Source organism: Diadema setosum, chromosome 9, assembly GCF_964275005.1.
Source record: "Diadema setosum chromosome 9, eeDiaSeto1, whole genome shotgun sequence".
NCBI classification, from domain to species: domain Eukaryota; kingdom Metazoa; phylum Echinodermata; class Echinoidea; order Diadematoida; family Diadematidae; genus Diadema; species Diadema setosum.
Window position 1 is genome coordinate 39,128,073 of NC_092693.1, and position 20,101 is coordinate 39,148,173.

The 20,101-nt window shown below is 37.2% G+C and overlaps 1 protein-coding gene across 1 annotated transcript; it reads left to right on the top strand.

The window, feature by feature from the left end:
* The first annotated feature begins 963 nt into the window (after nucleotides 1–963).
* On the top strand, nucleotides 964–12,985 carry LOC140232611 (protein FAM210A-like). The gene is made up of 3 exons (XM_072312709.1): nucleotides 964–1,164; nucleotides 8,762–9,465; nucleotides 12,201–12,985. Exons 2-3 carry the CDS (start codon nucleotides 8,786–8,788, stop codon nucleotides 12,415–12,417), a joined length of 897 nt encoding a protein of 298 aa, XP_072168810.1. The 5' UTR covers nucleotides 964–1,164; nucleotides 8,762–8,785; the 3' UTR covers nucleotides 12,418–12,985.
* The last annotated feature ends 7,116 nt before the right edge of the window (nucleotides 12,986–20,101 follow it).

Here is a 20,101-nt window from a genome sequence, read left to right on the forward strand (position 1 = left end):
CAAACAAAACTTTCTTAAATCCTATATTCTAATTCTACAAAAGAGAATGTCGAGAATGTATTATTTTTCTCATATTGACCATACATACGAAACAAGAAACAAAGAAATGTGCAATTCTAAACTAAAAACTGTCAGAACAGAATTAGGGAAGCGATCAATAGCATAATCAGGTGTTAAAATATGGAACAATCTTTCAACTGGTTTACGTTATACATCCTCTCGTAAAAAAATTTGTAAAGTCTTCAAGAAGAATTTATTGGAAGAATACACATAATTGGAATAAACTTGTTTATTTTGTAATCCACAAAGCAAAAACTTCAATTCTAGTAATATAAGTAATGTAAGTACACTTATCAATTTCAAAATGTTAATCTTGTACATAGTGTAAATACACTTGTTTATAATGTAAATAATTTTCTTGTTGAATTTATATATTCTTCTTTTGTATTCAAGGGCCAACGTCCACTAGCGTTGCTATTTGTTGGACCCTTTTACCAAAACGTTTGTACTTTCATATTGATATTGTTGATAAGTTTCATTCTATACTTTCATGTCTTGTATTCCTGTTATTACTATTGTATTCTCAATGATTGTATAAATTATCTGTGATTGTAAACTTGAACTTAAATTTGGTAATAAATCAATTTGGTACATTTGCATTTTGAAACTGGGTAATGTGCTCGGAATGATTCAGCAACATGAATGATCATTTCAGAGGCAAACTATTTCGAGATTTTGGGAGTGTGGTCCCGTCCGCGCACCTGTCCACACGAACACTGTTTGCACAACATTGGCTGCTCGGCGGCGGAACGGTACGGTACATGCGTTGAACGCATGACCAGACTGTACCGCAGGTGAGGAATTCGAGTGCGTGCATTCCCTCCCCACCTGCATGCATTCATTTCATCGGCTGAACGTCGTCGAGTCTGTACCGTCTGTACTGTACTACGTGGCTCACGGGCAGACTTTCTGTCTGACAAGAGTTGCAGCTAGCTGCTAGTTTCTCTGCCGGTCCTCTCCTAGATCCTACACACGAAATACTGCCTATAACAACGTTAGATTGATCCTGCATGTTTTCGTCTCTTTCGATACACAGCATCAAGAGCTGTGACCTGTGATTTGGACACAGATCTGATTCGTTGTGATAACAGAGCTGGCCGTGATGTGAGTGTAAATTCCCATGAATCACGCATGATATGCGACGTATGATAGGCACCGGCTAGGATTTAGGAGAGTGCTAGTTAGTGTGGTGTAAGATTTATCATGGTTATGCAACTTGAGATAGGCCTAGGGGGCCTACTGTCATTGTACTGTCGGCAGTGTACCGTGGAACGGTCATGACATCAATTTGTCAAAGAAGTGTGTTGAGTGGTGAATCCAGTGTTAATGACAGTTTGACTTGTAACTCAATTAACTGACTATTAACTATACACAGCCCAGTCGCCGCTGTACATACGTAGTGTATTCGCGTAGCGTATTAACAGCGTCTGGTCGGGCTATTAACTGATTGTTAGAGTCTATTTTAGGGGTGGTTCATAAAGTTGTTCATAAAGGGACTGTAGCTACACCACTGGTTGAGCAATGGAATTCCCTGTCGTCAGAAATTGTTTCAGCGCCATCTGTGGGATCATTTCGAAACCGTCTAACGGTTGATCACAGTGCAGTGGCTAGTTTTTTTTTCGTCAAATTTTCTAGATCTATGTGCTTGTAAATATCTGTAAATAAATTGTATTATAATGTAAATAGCACCAGTCTGCAAGAATCTTCAGTCTATTGAAGGAGGCAGACTTAATCAGAAGAAGAAGAAGAAGAGATGAGGATTCAGGTTTCATTATAACATTCCTAATGTTAAGGCTATTAAAGTGAGATAATGATCGAGAAACCTCTTATGAAATAAAGAGCATGTAATTTAATGAAGGATTCAATGTTTAAAAAAAAAATAAGATGAAAATTGGTTTTCAAATGGCTGAGCTGAGATGAGATATTCAAAAATGAGATACTGTACGAGCTGAAATTTTTTGCGGTGGTTTTATTTTCGCGAATTTCGCGAATCGCCTTTGAATCGCGAAAATAACACGCAAAAATAACGCGCAAATAAGTAAGTTCAGTTAGACCCTCCCAACCGCGAAATTAACAACACGCGAAAATGTCCTCGAAGGACCAATTCGCGAAAATATCTGTATGCGAAAATTTCAGCTCGTACAGTAATATAGAGTCAGGGCACCAGTTTGCTGCAGGGGTCTTGCGGCACCCCTAACCTAGTGTAGAGTAACGGTTGATATTGAGTTAGTGTCTAGAGTTACTCTACTCACTGTGGTGGTTCTAGACGACTGTGAGTAGGCAGGACTGCTGTGACGATACGGACGAAGGATCGGAGGACGGCTACCGAAGATCCCGGGCGAAAGGCGTCACTGCTGGATTAGCGAGCGTCGTGATGCTACAGTGTCAACACGCGTTAGCCGAATATAACCGCGATGGTTATGTCCAGAGTTATTGCACACTCCCGGTATAAACAAAGAAGAATAACGCGTTTCCTTTTGCGTAGAAGAAATGAAGGTAATCCAATGAATATTCTGAAACACTAGAACAACTTTTAAGACATCCAATTAGACATCCACGAAAGAGGAAAGTAAACAGGTTCCCGGAAATATAGATACAATGACTAAACTCCTATATCGCGACTTCAGACATATGTGGTACGAGACTGAGCACTAAGAGTAGAGTGATGGATATCCAAAAATGACAACGCGATCGCGACCTCGACAATCGGTGACCACGGCAGGAAAAACAACGTTAATTGGTTAACGTAAAAATATGCTGAAAACTGATTGGTCCACAGTCTTAATGAAGGTGTGGCGAACACATAAAACGATGAATGTTGACACTCACATATAAAGCGATGAATGTTGATACTCGCGAATGGCAAGCGAAAAATGCTAAATTAAGATATCACCGCGCGAGTCTACCACGCGCGTAACACCAGCAATGTAAACAAAGCAAGTAGGTCAGCTCCTGGTTCAATAACCTGCGGTCAGTGACCCAGTAGTGATCCATGACGTAATAACTATACAAAAGTGCAAGCGAGGTCACTACACTAGGAATATCTAACCATATCTTCAAAAGTAGAACTTAGAAGGTTTTTTTTTTTTTCCTAAATTGTTTTATTTGAAGAGCAACTGAAGAGCTTTCTTTTGATACCAGAATCATGGAACAACTCGGATGATGGTCTTCATAATTCTAATTTAAACCGTCTGTGTCACGCTGTTTTTAAAAAGGCAGTGTATACAACAAACACACGCGTGTGTCTTTACCATCCAGCCACACGAGTGTGGTTGTAGCCATTGCCCTGGTTGCTTGATACAGCCACACTCGTGTGTAATGCACATATTCACACACACAAAGAAGCTTTATATTGCGTAGCAGGGAACATGGTTAACACGCGGCAATGTGTGTGTGGCCGGCCACATCAACACGGGATTATGCACCACCGCGAAGCCATGAACCTGCCTCCTAGATTAATCCCATTTAATATTATCACACCATCTAGACAAATTTACTTTCTTTCATTTTAAACTTTATTCTCATTTTCTTTATTTCAGGAGTACAATTGATTTTGGACTTTTAATTGTAAAGATTGATCATACATCTTGTCGTTATTGAGAGACTTCGCCTTCGTTCGTTCGGGTACCATGGTACTCGCAAATCGTGCATCTAGCGTAGGCCTACACAGCTCAGGCAGCCAGCCGGCGTGCCGGTCCGGGTCCCTGCTGGGGTGGGCGGCACAACTGCTCTGGCTAGGCTGCCGTTGCGCTGAGCGATCGCTAGCACACCACCAGCAGTCTAGCAATGTCAATCCAAAGTCCCCCAATTTAGCGGCAGTTGTAACTTTGCTATTAATTCTAAACCCATCATATCAAGCAAACACCATGAGAATGGAGCGAAAAAATATATTTGTAAGAAAACAATATTAAAAGGTATGAAAATGAGGTTACTTTCATCACTTTGTGAGCAAGCTGATTGTGTGGCGTTTATATATGTTTGACAGGCACGCACGCACGGCGATCATCTTCTCCGTACCGTGTGTGTATCCTATGTACAAAAATACATTACACACGAGTGTGGCTGTATCCAGCGTCTAGGGCCATGGCTACAACCACACTCGTGTGGCTGGATGGTAAAGACACACGCGTGTGGTTGTATCCACTGCCTTTTATTTTAAAAAAGTATGACTTTCTTAACAAAATGTTAAGATTTTGTTCTGTTGCTAGGCAACAACCATCATCCCTTGTTTGTATCTTTATACAAAATCTTACTACGAAAAGAGGCCTGGCATGATAAGGATTCCTCGTGTACTGTAACTGTGTTAAATATTCTAAAATTCATTTCCTTTGTCAGTTTTGAGGATTGCAACAGTGACCAAAATGTCGGGGATGGGTCCGGTTTGCGGCACCCCTATGGGATTTACACACATAGCACTATTTTACATGTCAAAATGGGTGGAAATTGATGAAATACATGCGATCTCGAAAAACTATGAAATCGTGAAGGATCGAGATGATGAATCCAAATAAAGTGTTCTAACAAGCTGAAAACTAGTTGGACCATCAAAAAATATTTGGTTTTTGCAAAATTTTAATGTTTGAAGAAATCAGGGGACATTTTTGTGTGGGGTGCTGCAAACTGAACCCCCCCTGTCGCAAACCGGGTCCTCTTGGTGGTTGCAAATTTTCTGCATAAAATTGATTATTATGACTAGGGTAATTGTCCACCATACAAAATTGTGATGCAGTGTGAAGAGGCCTTCTTCCAATAAAAAAATTAAAGAAAATTATTTAATTTCTGTTGCCCGTTTTACCAGAATACTACTAAATACCCTTGAAAAGGCCTTAACCTACTGCAAACTGGGTCCGCTACTCTATTGAAATAATAAAAGGTGACAGGCCACGCCTTTTATTAGGATCTCTTTGTTTCATATTGTTTTTGGATATCAGGTCAATTCCAGCGTAACGGACATGACATTCAGACAACTTTTTTGGAATTCAAACCATCACACAGTAAAATTGGCAGTCTCCAAAAGATTCTAATTGAGTTTATCAGACACATTTAAGTATATGTAACACACACAGAAAATTTCATGGAAATTTATCAAAAGGTTTTCGAGAAATTGCATTTTTTGCGAGCATAACGGACATGACACAAAATGGACAAGGCATTTTGATCTACTTACCATTATGAAAATTCCTGTGAATTTTTGGATAAGAAGCAGCTGGTTTTGGTCTTGATTAAACCTTTAGGTCACGCTTTACTCATAAAGTCCTATTTTATAGTAGTTTTACTGTTCATTCTTTTTTAATAGTTTAAAATATTGCGTAACGGACATGACACTTTGAGTGTAACGGACATGACAGTTTTGTCCACTTTCTTTAAGCTAACAGAATTTTTTTATTACAAGGAATAGCAGACATTTAATTGTTGACAAAGTGAGGTTAGCATATAGGGACAGACATCATAACTGCAATCATGTAATATTTCTTATATTTTCATCATTTTAGGGGGGTTGGTCTTTTTATATATTTACAAAACAAACAAATATAAAAGAAATCCGCCGCTGCACCAGCTAGCTACAGTTAGTGAGAAATTTCCAGTTACTACCACCCACCATAGCAAAACAGGACAAATAACTATCTTATACTATGGTGATTTTTTTCTTTATGGCCTAATATTTGATACTGTAGTATTATACACTAGCGTAACGGACATGACACCCTTGTAAAAAGAACCATATTTTCACTTCGTTGTTTTAAAATAAAAAGATTAAAATAACTGCACACTGCTACTACATTATATGTTCATGAACAAAACATCAAAAAGTCCTTTTGCAGGTTTCAGTGATCTAACAGCTACTCTAAAGCACATGGAATACAAGGCCCAGAGTACCACAATGGCATTACATAGAACATGTCTTCATCTCTGCGGATAGGCAAAGAAAACTGAACGAACCAAATCTGTATGAAATAAACAGTTTGAATGCAATATCATTAAAATGCACTCATGATGGCATCAACTGTTACGCAATGAAACAGGACCACAAAACTGTCTGGTACCATTTTCAAATTGGTGTAATCATCCGAAAAAAATATGGTACGTTTATTTCATTTCTGCAAAGTTTTTTCATTTAGCATTAATGTCATCCTTGAAGTAGAATCATCCTCTGTGATCCAATCTTGGATAGACTATTGTAAAAACTTCCACTACTAGTACTGGTACTTTATCATTTTCAACAAATGCTTTCTTTTCTTGGCTAGAAATGAATGATCAAGCCCCTTGTTTTCTGAGAATTTTCACAAAATACCATTTTCATGTAGAGTGGTCACCTGGGCAACAAAGTATTTCATGTTTTCTTCATGGCAAATTCAACTTGTACAAACTGTATAATCAACTTATTGCTTGCTTAGACACTTCTTGGGGCTTGTCAGAGTGGTGTACTGGTTACCTATTCTAACCTTTTTAACTTTTTAAAATACTGGATGCTCTCCCTACTAACTGGTTGCAACTGATTATACAGTGTACAATGTACCTTTCAGTGGATAAACATCTTCTCATACGTAGCATCTCAAATTGTGCTTTTGTACGATGCTGTGTGCTGTCATATACATGTATACCCATATATCCTTTGGTGTACAGGTACATCTAGTTTAGTTGTATTGATGAAATGGATAGGCAGCATTCAGACCGACTTTCCCTGACCATAGAGCTACATGTACTTTTAACATGCTTAATATCGCCAACAATTCCATCCTCCGCGCTCTTGGCATGTGATGTCTCATTACTATGCCACCTAAGGTGTGGATTTATAGAGTCATAGAGAATAAGAGAGGTACATGTATCGATACAGTAGAAACTTTTTTTTTTTTTTTTTTTTTTGTGAGGCAACACCATCATTGAAGACATGGATGCTGGTGACATTTGGATACTTTGTTGCTGTATCAGCAGTGATCATGCTCACTGGATGCACAAGGATCCATTCATGCAGGAGTTCCTGGCTGTTGTGTTGACTCCATGGTGGATACATGTTAGTGGTCTATGATGTACTTATAATCATAGAAAGTGCTAATTTTACGTATTAAAGGGAAGGCCAGGCCAACAGTGAAAACTCCATTGTCTTGCCTCTAGGAGTCCATTGTCTAAATACTCCTTGGAATGACAGCGGCTGTTTATCAGTCAGGATTACAAGAGGTGGGGATGGATCAAATTGGTGTAACAGGGTAGCAAAATCATCTAAAATCAACAATCTTCCAGTAGCAGAAAGCAAAGTCTGCTTGTTTGTGTTTTATTGAGTAATGTGCAGACTTATTTATTTACTCAAGTATAGAAATGTCCTATACTATCCTCAAGCAATTGAAACTAATCACCACCCTGTTTCACTGGGCCACAGTGTTATTTCTGCCACTTGTCTGATATGAGGTGTCATGTCCGTTACGCAAAGTGTCATGTCCGTTACGCCATTTACAGGAAAACTAGAAGTGGTATAGAAAAATGGTTTCCACACATGCAAGGGGATTCAATTCTAACATAGAAAATGAATTTGCAGCAACTTTACACTAATTTCCTCTTGGCTATGAAAACTTATAGTAAAAAACGTAACGGACATGACACTTCTAATGTTATAGAAATCACACAACTTTGAGGATCAATGGGTCAAAAACTGATGAATGATAAGGAAGTTGGTTGTGATTTTCCATTGATATATACACTTGACTACAATCTAAAAGCTGAACAAGGCCTCTAGGGCATATCTGGCCTGCTTTAGAGACAGAAACACTAAACTCTTAAAAAATAGCCAAATTTTTGTGCCAATGCAACACATTACACATTATTTTCATTGACTGAAAAAAATACCAAATTTTGTCATGACAAATATGCGACTAGTGGAAAATGAAAATATACATGTTACTTTTTTAGAATATTTGAGAACTGAAGTGAAACTCAAAACTTCATTTTTTCACTAAAGTGAACATTTCTCATGGAATTGCCCATCAGCCATTTCAAAACCAATTTTCATCAAATGAACTTTTGATTCCCCTTAGAATTGCATGCTCTTTGACATCTCATAGAGTGGTTTCTGTATCTCGCAAAATGTTAAAAGCTAAATCCTCACCTCAATCAGAACTGTACAGTCCCTTTATTTAAGTTTGAATACTCAACTTACTCAAGACTGGCGATCAGTTCTTGTGCTGAATTATTGAAATGATAAATATAGCACATCAGAACGTGTTCCAGTCATTCTGAAGTCATTCTTAACTTTAAGAACAGCTTTGAACCCTTCCCGGTGTTAGAGAGCGAGAAGATATCATATAGACACCAGAGTCTAAATGAATATGTTATTACTCTAAACTAATGCATTGATGACTTATGTATAAGATATCTACTCCTGATACTGCCATTTTGAAAGTTTGTCAACAAGTTAAGAGGTATTGTTAGATATGTATACATATATACTGGTAGTTTTCTCTGTTAATACATAGGTACATGTACATATCGAAATAGGTACTAGTTAGTCTAGAAGCTCTAGAACCGCACTGGTCATAAACTCTGCTAAGTTAACAAACATAGTGCTTGTTTTGCATATGATCGGAGTCATTGTCATGGTTTCTTTGATAAGAAATTTCTTGAATAAGAAATATAAATCTGCCATAGGCATCTCAGAATACTGATGTCACCAATTGTCACATTCTATTTTCCTGTGTTTTTGATTGAATAGAGTGATTGAGCTTAGTGAAGCACAATGCAGCGACTGACAAGCTATGTGCAGGGCTATCAGAGGGTCGGACTGGAGCTGAAACAAGCAGACCTCCAGAAGGCTCTGGTTAAAGCCATCAAGGATATGCAGCTCAAGAAAAATTCTGCAGCGGCTGCCTCCACAGCGACGCAAGCCTCTGGCATCCAGGACAGACATGGTGATGTGGTCCAGGGGGTGCAGCGCCAGATACACACTGGACAGCATCAGGAGTCATGTGGGAACTCCGGATTCGGCGAGGCCTACGAGCCGTGGTCTGATGACATGGCCTGTATTCTGCAAGGCAGCTGCATGCCGGGGAGTACCCGCTATTGCCGCACCGCCTCCATGTTTAGCAAGATGGAGCTACAAGACATCATGCAGTCCACGGGAAGGAACGGCCTGTTCAATGGAAAGCGCTACTACCACACCGCAACCCGAACCCTGCCCATCTGGTCGCTAAGGAACTCGATATTAGCGAGTCCTGCCCCTCTTGCTGGACTGGTTGGCGTGAACCACTATGCCACGGACACTTCCGAGGGCAAGGAGGAGGGTAGAGCGGCGGAGGGCCAGGTTAGTCAGAGGGCTAAGCTGAAGACAGCTGTGCGTGACTATGGCTCAACTGTGGTGGTGTTCCATGTCTGCATATCGCTCATGTCGCTTGGAGGCTTTTATCTAGCTGTCTCCAGGTGAATAAAATGCTCATCATGCTTTCAACAAAGAAAACATTTCTCTTCCCCCCCCCCCCCCTTCCTCCCTCTCTCTCTCTCTCTATCTCTCCACCCGGTATAACTAAAGTCTTTACTAAATAATGGTGTTTATGAGTTCAGATTTGCACCCACTTTTATTTAGTTTTAGTAAACATACATGTAAACCCCAATGAATGATTAATACCAATCTAGGAGGATTTTTTTTTCTTTCTTTAAACTTTAAAATGTTTCTACAGTGATCTACCTTTAACTCTTACAGAGGTCAGAATATAATATCATCCACAATTACACTGTGGGTCTTACATCAGGGGATGAGTGTGTAGAGTACCCTTTCTTCATAGCCAGCAAAACGAACAAGGAGATTTACATTTATCCATTTGCCCTGTGGATTAGGTACATTTTAATTTTCCTAGATGCTATGATGAATCATTCATTTTTTTTTCTCCTGTCATTAGTTGGTCAGTGGTATTTAATGTTGGGGAATGTTGATATAATCCTTTACCAATAATACCATTGTCCTTAAGTTGATTCGCCTATTCCTCAAGGTTGCCTTCAGGCATGGTAAATGAGACATATACAGCTTGACTATCATGTAAAGCTTAATGCTCTATGAAACATTGCTGTAACAAATGATAGTGATTTTAAACAGCTATTACATCATGATAGGTTTTGCAATATTTTAAATGGCTATGGTGCACTGTGGGATAAAGATTATCTGTCAAAATGTTCATATGTTTAACACAAATCATTGTTTACCAATTATCATAATGCTAACCGTATATTATACAATGTACCTACAAAGTCCAAAATTAGGATAGAACTGTGAGAATGATCATAAGAGATTGGTAGATTAAGAAAAAAATTGGCATGAAACAATCGATACAAAGGAACAAAGTGACAAATAGTATTGACTACATGAAGTATGTTTTTAACACCAATCACATGATTATCTTTTTTCATTTTTTTTTATAGAGATATCGACTGTAGATAATGATGAATATTCCCTTTTAGAACTTAATTCTACTATCATGAACTTGGGCTTCTTCTATATTTAAAATGATTATTTTGATATCATATTGAGGAATTGTAGAAAGTAGTCTAGAGATTAAAACTCTTGAGGGAAGTCTAGTCTGTGACCATTTAAGAGAATCTTTCTTCATAACAACTAGTAGAATTCTCTCTGCATGACAAAAACATTTTTTCTTCTTTTTTTTTGTGCAAATCATTATCCTTCTCATGTGCATCACTAACCTGTTTCATATTGTTCCATGCAACAAAACTATTGCTACAGTTCATTTTCTTGGTTTATAGAGCAGTACACTAATAATGTTCATTTTTCCTGCAACTCTCAATTCAATACTTAAATTCCGTACAGCTGGGGAAAAAAGGAAAAAGAAAAGAGATTATATTATTCTTGCATGTGGAAGCGTTCATCAGAAAGATTCATGCATTCTGCATTTTCAAAAAAAAAAAAAGAAAGACAAAAAAAGACAAAGCCTTTTCTCAAAAATGGTAAAATGCTGCAAGAATAGCATGCTCTTGTGAGAGAAAGTTTGTATTATGTCTTTACATTCTATATGCCAGTGAGTACTACCCCTGTCATGTAAACAAGGGGTATTTATTTGCAAAGGCCACATGACCTCCCATGTATATATTTTGTAATTATTTCGAAGCACGACACAAACTGAAACAAGTCATAGCTTCTGAAACATGCAGGATTTACAACTGACTGTGTCTTTTGTGTTCTGCTATCATTTTTCAGTGCTTTTAAAGATCGAAAAGATGTAAAACATCTAAGTCATTGATACACATCAATTTGACCAAAATGCCTGCTTTTTGGCCAAGAGAAGTCTCTGCACACTGTGGCATCTGCCTTGTGACTTTCCTAATTATTCCAGTGTGCACATTCAAAATTGTGTGTGCTTGTGCATGAAGATTCATCACAGCTCATATTGTGGCTTTGTTTGTTGACTCTGTGTCATGTGTGTAGAGCAGTCAGGCTAATATCTTGTTCTTTTGTCCACACAGTCGGTACAGTGTAGGTGAGCGTGCATTGTAGGTCAAATGAAATAAGGTCCATGATTGTTTAGGGTGCGTCTTAGAGAAGGTTTGCCTTTCAAGTTGCCAAGTACAGCTAACAAAAGGTTTTAGATGTACATGTATACATGTACCATAGACAGTTTGTAGCAACTGTACAAAAGAAAGATTATCTTGGCTGAAGCTGTTAACACTAAAATTATGTTTTTCTTGTATGATTTTTTAGATATATTTGGAAGATAGATATAGTATGGTGAGGTCCACCAGTTTGGGACCTGAATTCTAGGCAAAGTTCCTTCAATACAGTACATCCTTATCAACTGCTCTAAACACACCAGAGGAGATGATAAGAGAGAAAGAAAGGGGGAAGAGTCATTAGAATGTTTTGTATTTAAAAAAAAAAAAAAAAAAAAAAAAAATCAAAATTGTAACATCCCAATTGTAGCAGATGTGTGTGTTGGATTGGTGATGAGCTGTACCAGGTACTTCTTTTGGTAATATTTGCCAGTTTGAAATGTTTAGGTTGAGTATCTTCCCTTAGAATAGATATACAAATGATATTGTCTTTGGGTATTATACCCTTTCCTTAAATTTTGTAGTTACTGGGTCACCAACAAATGTACTTATATTTTATGTCTTTTTTTTGTGTATCTCTCTCTCTCTCTTTCTCTCTCTAGTGGTATTGATGTCCAGTCACTCTTGTCAGCTCTGGGCTTCAGCAGGGAAGTCATAGAATCAAAGATCGCCACGGGAACCAGCACCTTCGTCATGGCGTATGCCGTCCACAAAGTGTTTGCTCCTGTACGCATCGGCATCACATTAACCTGCACGCCTTTCATTGTACGGTATCTACGCGGTGTGGGCCTTCTAAAGCGGCCAATTCCATCGAAGTGAAGATACAGTGATAAAAGACAATTTAATTGACTTCCAAGTCTAGGAATAATTTTATAGAAAAATCTATCTTTTATAAGAGTGTTTGAATTCTTCCTAATCTTTGTGCGACTCACAGGACAATGATCATCATTGAAAGACAGAGCCATGGGATTTCTGGAACCAGATCATGCACAACTGTTACCATCTATCTTGTCTTAACTGTAATAGCTTGGCAGTATGACAACACATTAGTAGTGTGTTAGCGGAGAGTTGCTTTGTGTTGTGTCAATGTAACTTTTGTGTTTCAGAGGATAACTACATGTGCTGCCAGAGGGTTGCTGGGCAACATGGCAACGTATCCTTTTGTGTTGCAAAATTCATACTCATTGTTGCAAATGAAGCTGTAATACACAATAATGTATTTAAAAAGATGTTTAAGCTGTGAAGATGTTTTGGTGATTTATGTGTATAATCCAGCATTGAGAAGTATCATTTCTTCCTGTACTGTGACTTTTCCTGTATTGGTTGCATCATATACACACTTCTGCATAAAATATCCTTACCATTTAGCAATGCGAGTAAGTACAGTGAGATTTACGTATTATTACTATTATGGAACTTCATTACAACTCCATTAAAGGGGAATTCCAGTGTAGTTGAAATTTAGTCTGAAAAGAATGAGTCAATTTTTTAGCACAGCAATGAAATTTTGATCAAGATCAGATGCAAAATAAGGAAGAATGACATTTTAGAGTTGTGCTGATTTTTTAGGAAAATATTTTTGAACAGCCAAAATGAATATGCAAATAGTGAAGTGATTATATCATCCCCTCACAACTTGCCATGTAGTTTGTACATAGCATTCTGGAATTTCCAGTTTTTCAAAGGCATTTAAATCCCAATCTCAGATCCTGGTATATCTAACTGATCATTATTTTGAAGTTATTCAACCAGGAATAGCATGTCTTACTTTTTAATAACAGAAACACTGAATTTTTGTCTTTTTTTTTATTTGGGGGGGGGGGGGTACACTGTCAGTGGAAAATTGTGAGCTGATAACATCATCAGCTCAATCATTGCATATTCATAAATCAGCTGTGCTAGAACTGTTCCGCAGAAATTAGCAAAACTTCACAATTTCCCATAAACTCCTCTAATTTTAATCCAATTTCAATCAAATTTTTACTTTTGTACACATATTGTAGGATTTTACTTTTTCCAATCAGACTAAATTATAACTGGACTGGAATCCCTCTTTAAGAAGAAATTATAGATGCTGCCATAAATGCAGCTTCATTTGTGTAACAGACACCACAAGCTTATTTTGTTTGTTAATGGAGTACACAATCATCTACCAGCTCTTCATCCATAACAGCTAAGTCATTGAACCCACTGAAATAGTACTTATCAATGTTTGCAAAGGTTTATGCCTCTTTACCACAAAGCAAAATACATGTACTTCTTCATCCCTATAAAACATGATAACTGAGTCTCTTACATGTAAATAACAAAGATAGACAGGACATGTTCAGTTTCTTCTCGGAGATCAAATTCTGTTTTATGGACATATGTTTCATGTCCAAAAGAAAGCCAACATGGCTCTTTGATTAGTTGTGGAATATTATTGTGTTTCTAGCTATCTATCTATAGAAGTACTCTTTATCTTGGGGTTAATCAAGTACATGTAGTTCATTGATAACAATCTTTATCTTCCACGTGACATCTTTTTGCAGAATCATGCCAACAGAGAGACTTTGCTCAAAGTCTGCAGTAACTCAAAGTCATTACTGCCATATCTTGTGTAGTGATCAAAGTCGCGTGTCAAAGTCAGCCACATTGAATAGTGTGTATGTGCCATGTACATTTCACTGTGGTTTTATTTTTGTGTATTTGGCAAGTGGACAGTGAACAAACAACACACCAAAATATTGCCTCAAATAACACAAATTCCATGTACTACTATACCATCTCTATATGGTGAAAACTTTTCTTCCTGAAAAGGGAAAACTATTTCTGTTGTGAATTTAACCACCCCTGAAGTTTTCTTACTGTTTTCCACTCATGTAAATGTTATGTTTTGGAAGCATGTGGCATATACAGTACATTGTGTGTCATTGTTGTTTGTTTTCCATTGAACTGTGCCTGAAATCATCAATGTTGGTATACTCCTTAACTTCATGTATTGCAGCCAGCATGTGTTTGCATATGAGTATATCAAGTGCCTGGCAAAATGTCATTTGTTTGTTTTAGGCAGTGACATCTGTGCATACATCGATGAGACAATGTACACCTGTGTGATAAAAACTTACCAGTAGTTGTCTTGTTTGATATCATCATTGCGTGGGTGGTGGTAGTATTTTGGAATGCTTCTATGTCAAAACATGGATTCATCAAAGATGCTGTATTTATGCATTTGCTTCATATAATGTCAGCTCAGTTTTTCTTTAATATGTACACAGAAAAAAGCAGTAGAAAAATGGGCTTCGATGTGGACAATATTTTACTTACATAATGTATTGATAACACCCTTCAGTTAGACTATTAACCTTGATGAAAGCAGAGTTCATAGATGACTGATATAATACTATTTTCTCTTTATGTGGCTTATGCAGAAGCATTACTACAACAGTCAAATAAATGCAAATCAATTTCTACTAATTACAGTTACCATCAAAACAACCAAGGAGCAGAGAGTCGGTGTAATAATAAGCGGTGTAGTATTTATCTTATCCTCCGATAATTGCAAGTTTTCATGAAACAAAACCATTGTATGTCTTTAATGTACTTAATGAAAAAAAAAGTACCATTTCACCCATTGCATATCAGAACATGCATCAAATGCATGATTGTACGTACATGGGAATGTACTACAGTGTACATCTTTGTAGCAACGGGTGAAAAGTTGTAAGATAGGAGGTCTAGTGAGCTTGACACCTGGAAGGAGCAACAGTACTGACTCCGCTGTTGATGATAAATGAAGTAAATCTCATCTGTGCTGTATGATGTTATTTAACTGAAATCAAAGAGATGGCGACTCTTGTGTGTAGTGGCTTATATCTTTGTGCAAGGAAAGTTTGTTGTAACAGTGATGCTGAGACTGCCAAGTTTACCTGGTTTTAACTGGTACCCTGTAAAATGTGCTGAGAATGAGACCAGCTAAATAACAGAAGTGGGGGCGCTTTGGCTTTAATAGTGGATAAGACTCCTGACTCCCAGTGGGAGAACCTGAGTTTGAATCCCACCAAGTGCTTTTTGTCCGTGGACAAGATGTTTTTACCCACCACCTGTCCTGTAAACAGGTGTATAGATGAGTACCTACAAAGCGTGGGTAACAGTAATTGCAGGGCCCTTCCATAGAGCAGTGGCAACACTGAAGATGCTTCCCTGGATTAATGAGACATTATTATCATAATATCATTATTATAGTGGAAAATCAGGGCCGCAGAGAAGCGGTACCTCATAAGGGAACTTGTTCATACATGTAATGTGGTTTCCCTGAAGAACTATCCTGTGTCAGCATTCCTAGTTGCCAAGACAACATCTACAGTTTTGTAGTGTTTGTACCAGTAGGACCTCCCATGCATGAGATGGTGAAGATGAAAGTAGCAGGCTCATTGAATAAACTGCTTGCTGGTAACAGCTATTTTTGTTTTGTTTTGTTTTATTTTTTAATCAAATATAGAGCAACAGTGCACAGCAAGCATTTTTTTATTTTTAAGACATTGAAAGTGTCAAACTTCAAAATAATAATAGCCAGGTTTAGCAATTTTTTTTTTTTCAATGTGTGTGTTTATATTTAGTAAAATTGATTTTAAGATGATATACTCATGCATCTCCAGGATGATGACATTTTGATTTACTACACGTTAATAAAAAGAGGATGTCATCATGCATTGTGTGGACTTCAGACAAGGACATCAGATTTTATGATAAAATTCATGTGTGTCTGGCAGGGATACAATGCCACACTGTGAGAAAATAAGAACTCAATGACTTGCAGTATTGTCACCTATATAAACTAATGATTGATAAGTCTGTTTATTGTCACAATGACTTGGTTTTTTTTTCTCAATGTCTAGTAAAGCTGAAATCATTTTGCATTGTATGATCTTTATTGTCTTTAATATGTGATGTCTTTCTGATGTTTAAAAAAAAAAACTTGACAAAAGAACAATATTTTTATGTCTGTCTCAGTGTACAATGTAATTGTCGTACCTGGTAAAGAAAATATGTCTGCGTGTTGCTAAGCGACTTCTCAATTTCGTACATTGTAGTGCTAAATCAATAAACTTCATTCACAGAAACTGAAATATGCAACAAGTGTCAATTTTTGCATAAATGTGAAGTCTCTTGCTTGTATTGAATGACAAAATTATTCCTGTTCTTGGCTCATATTTTTGTTTGCTTTCGATCAATGAGGTAGCACATATTATGCAAGCAGCCTCTCCTCAAATCCAGAGTAACCCTGTTAAACAAGTTATGCAGGGTTTGATGTTAGCTTTTATTTATGGACTTATCTGTATGGTATTTGTATATTTCTTAGTTTCCCTGAAGGTTATTTATCAACCAGTAAATCAACCTTAAAGGAAAACTTTTTTATACATAGAGAAGGTTTACATTGAGTGCTTCAGGTGAATGCTTTGTTTTTTAATGATTTTAAGTTGTGCGTGTACAATTCAAGCAATTATTGAACTACAATCAACATTGCCTATAGTTGAATCTACTTGTACTTGAACTGAAGAAATAGCTTCGACTTTGAGAAGATTCAACTTATGAGGGATTAAAATCAAAAGAAAATAAAGAGAACTTGAAAAGACATTTGACTTTGGCAATTATTCGACTTATGCGAGGTCGACTTAAGCAAGGTTGACTGTACTATGCACATGTATTTTCCCACTTATTTGTACACTGTATTTTAAAAGAAGAAGAAGAAAAAAAAAAACCCAAAAACATATCTGGGTAAGGAAAGGAAAATTTCACATTTTCAAGGTTAGTTGTTTGTGAAAGCTGGACATGTAATTCATCTGTCCCACGAAAACATGAATGTTCATTTTACCTTGTAAGGGTCAAAGCTAACATCCAGATCAAAAGTGCAATCCTGTCTACCCAAGGGGTCCTTAACTCAAGAAGTCAAAATGCCTATGTGAGTGATCAAGGTGTACAGAGGGCTGTACCGCAAGATGGATTAATAGAAAGCAGGTCCAGAGGGAGAATGATTGAGGGAAAAATAAAATCTGTGGGGGCAGGAGTGGTACAGTAAAAATTATCCTTCAAGGAATATAGATGACAGTATAATATCTGAAAAAATCATAATCATCGCAAAATGTCCATGTCATGAATTTTTTTTGTGTGTTGTTTTTTACGACGGCTACACTGTGTCAATATAACAGTAACTGCATCGTACTGCCCCACCCCCTTCTTCATTGGTTTAACCACCTCTCAGATGCATTGCACATGTTCCAAAGTATACAGCACACCCCGTGACAATAAAGTTTTAGAGCTGATTGAAAATAGACTCATTCCTTTTTCAAATTTACCAATCAGGGGTGAGTAGCTGCATATATGTAGTCAACCATGCCCAAGTCAAATCTATTTGGACTGAAGAAATGGCTTTGACTTAGAGAAAATTTGATGTGTTAGGAATTAAAATCAGTAGAATATAAAGAGAAGAGGACTTGAAAGGACTTACCTTTGCTTTATGTGAGGTCTACTTAACCAAGGTTGACTGTACCATATAAATATTAGACAACATCTTGAAGTAGAGGGCAACTTTGTTTACCACATGAATTAACCCTTCAGCTGCATAATTTTTCATTACACACTGTGTCAGTCTAGCGTTAAAGGGGCATTACATTTCTGGCTTGCCTCTGATCTTTCCATATTTTTACATCTGCCATTATGGGTAGGCCTACAGATGCACAAGTGAAAAATCAAGTTGGTCATCAAAGTTGCATTGCATTAGTGGTGACCTGTGATGGGACAGATTTCTTATAAAACTTTGATGCAAATGTGATGAAGGACAGAAATCAAAGGTCAAGGTGAAGGTCACCCATTGAGGACGAGTCTCGAGTATACTGGGGCAAGTGTCTATGGGAATGCATGTTGTAGCAAAGTCAGCCCATCCTCAATGGGTTAACAAATACTAGTACATTAAATGAACAAACCAAAGATGATTACAAATAAAAAGGAGAAAAAAAGAAGAAGATAATAGGTGGGAGGGGTGTAGAATCCCAGGCAGGCAAATTGCACATTTTACCGATTTGAGACAAACCCCAAAAGCAGGCCTACGTCATGTGATTTCATCAACCTCGGGGCAACTCTATATTGCTGTGTCATGATGAGCCAGCTCATTGATTAGATGTGGGGCAAGAGATAACAAAGTTTTGTGTTGATGGTCATCGGAGAGGTCAACGATTATTACGGTTTAAAGGGGTTGTTTACTTTTGGTTGAGACGGGGGAATTGTGAGATTTTTTTTCTTTTGAATTTTCTTTGTCACATACAATTAGAAACCCCTTATGAAATATTAAAGGACAAGTTCACCTTCATAAACATAAGGATTGAAAGAATGCAGCAATATTAGTAGAACACATCAGTGAAAGTTTGAGGAAAATTGGACAATTGATGCAAAAGTTATGAATTTAAAAAATTTTTGTGTTGGAACCGCTGGATGAGGAGACTACTGAGGCTCGTGATGTCATATGAGTACAACAGTGTAAAGAAAATGTAAAGAAAATTCAACATATTTTCACTTTTTTCGAATAATAAAAGAGCACTTGACTTGCCTCTTTCTAGAGACAATGGGAATAATATTACCCATATCATATGTCAGTAACGAGTCAAGGGAATGTGTACTTTTTTCAAAAGATGAAATTTTGTGAAATCCTCTTTGTATTTTCCTTATATTGTTGTATGCATGTGACATCATACACTCCAGTAGTCTTCTCATCCAGCGATGACTGCACAAAAACTTCAAAAATTCATAACTTTTGAATGGATTGTCAGATTTTCCTCAAACTTTCAATGATGAGTTCTAATATTGCTACATTCTCTCAATCCTTATGTTAATGAAGGTGAACTTGTCCTTTAAAGAGCATAAAATAAGAGAAATTCAGAAGTTCAATGAAAGTTGGGTTCAAAATGACTGAGAATATTAACAAACAAACAACAATGATGTCCTAATAATTTAGGACCTCCATGTTTTTGGATATCTCAGCCAGTTCAAAACCAATTTTCATCAAATAAACTTTGAATTCCTCTTAGAATTGCATGCTCTTTCATATGTCATAAGAGGTTTCTCATTATCTCACAAAAATGTTGGAAACGAGTCCCATCTCAACCAAAACTATACCATTCTTGTTTAATTGTTTCCCCAACTAATCCGGGTCCTTGTCAACTCTTTACAGTACTCTTTCACCACCTTTTGAACCGACCAATAAAGTGTACTTTTTATATCAAAGGGATCGTATAGCTTTGGTTGAGATCTAACATTTTTTGATGAGATAATGAGAAACCTCCTATGAAATATGAAAGAGCTTGTAATTCCATGAGGAATACAAGTGTGGGACCCACACTTTATTATGATTGCTTTGTTTTACTTTGTGTTTGGATGTTTCAGTCATTCCAAACTCGATTTTCATCAAATAAACTTTGAATTCCTCTTAAAATGATATGCTCTGTACTATTCAATAAGTGTTTTCTTGGTA

Excerpts from the sequence above, each read along its gene's own strand:
- LOC140232611 (XM_072312709.1), top strand. The coding sequence starts at position 8,786 with ATGCAGCGACTGACAAGCTATGTGCAGGGCTATCAGAGGGTCGGACTG. Across the intron at positions 9,466-12,200 it reads TTTTATCTAGCTGTCTCCAG|TGGTATTGATGTCCAGTCAC; the intron begins GTGAATAAAATG and ends TTCTCTCTCTAG.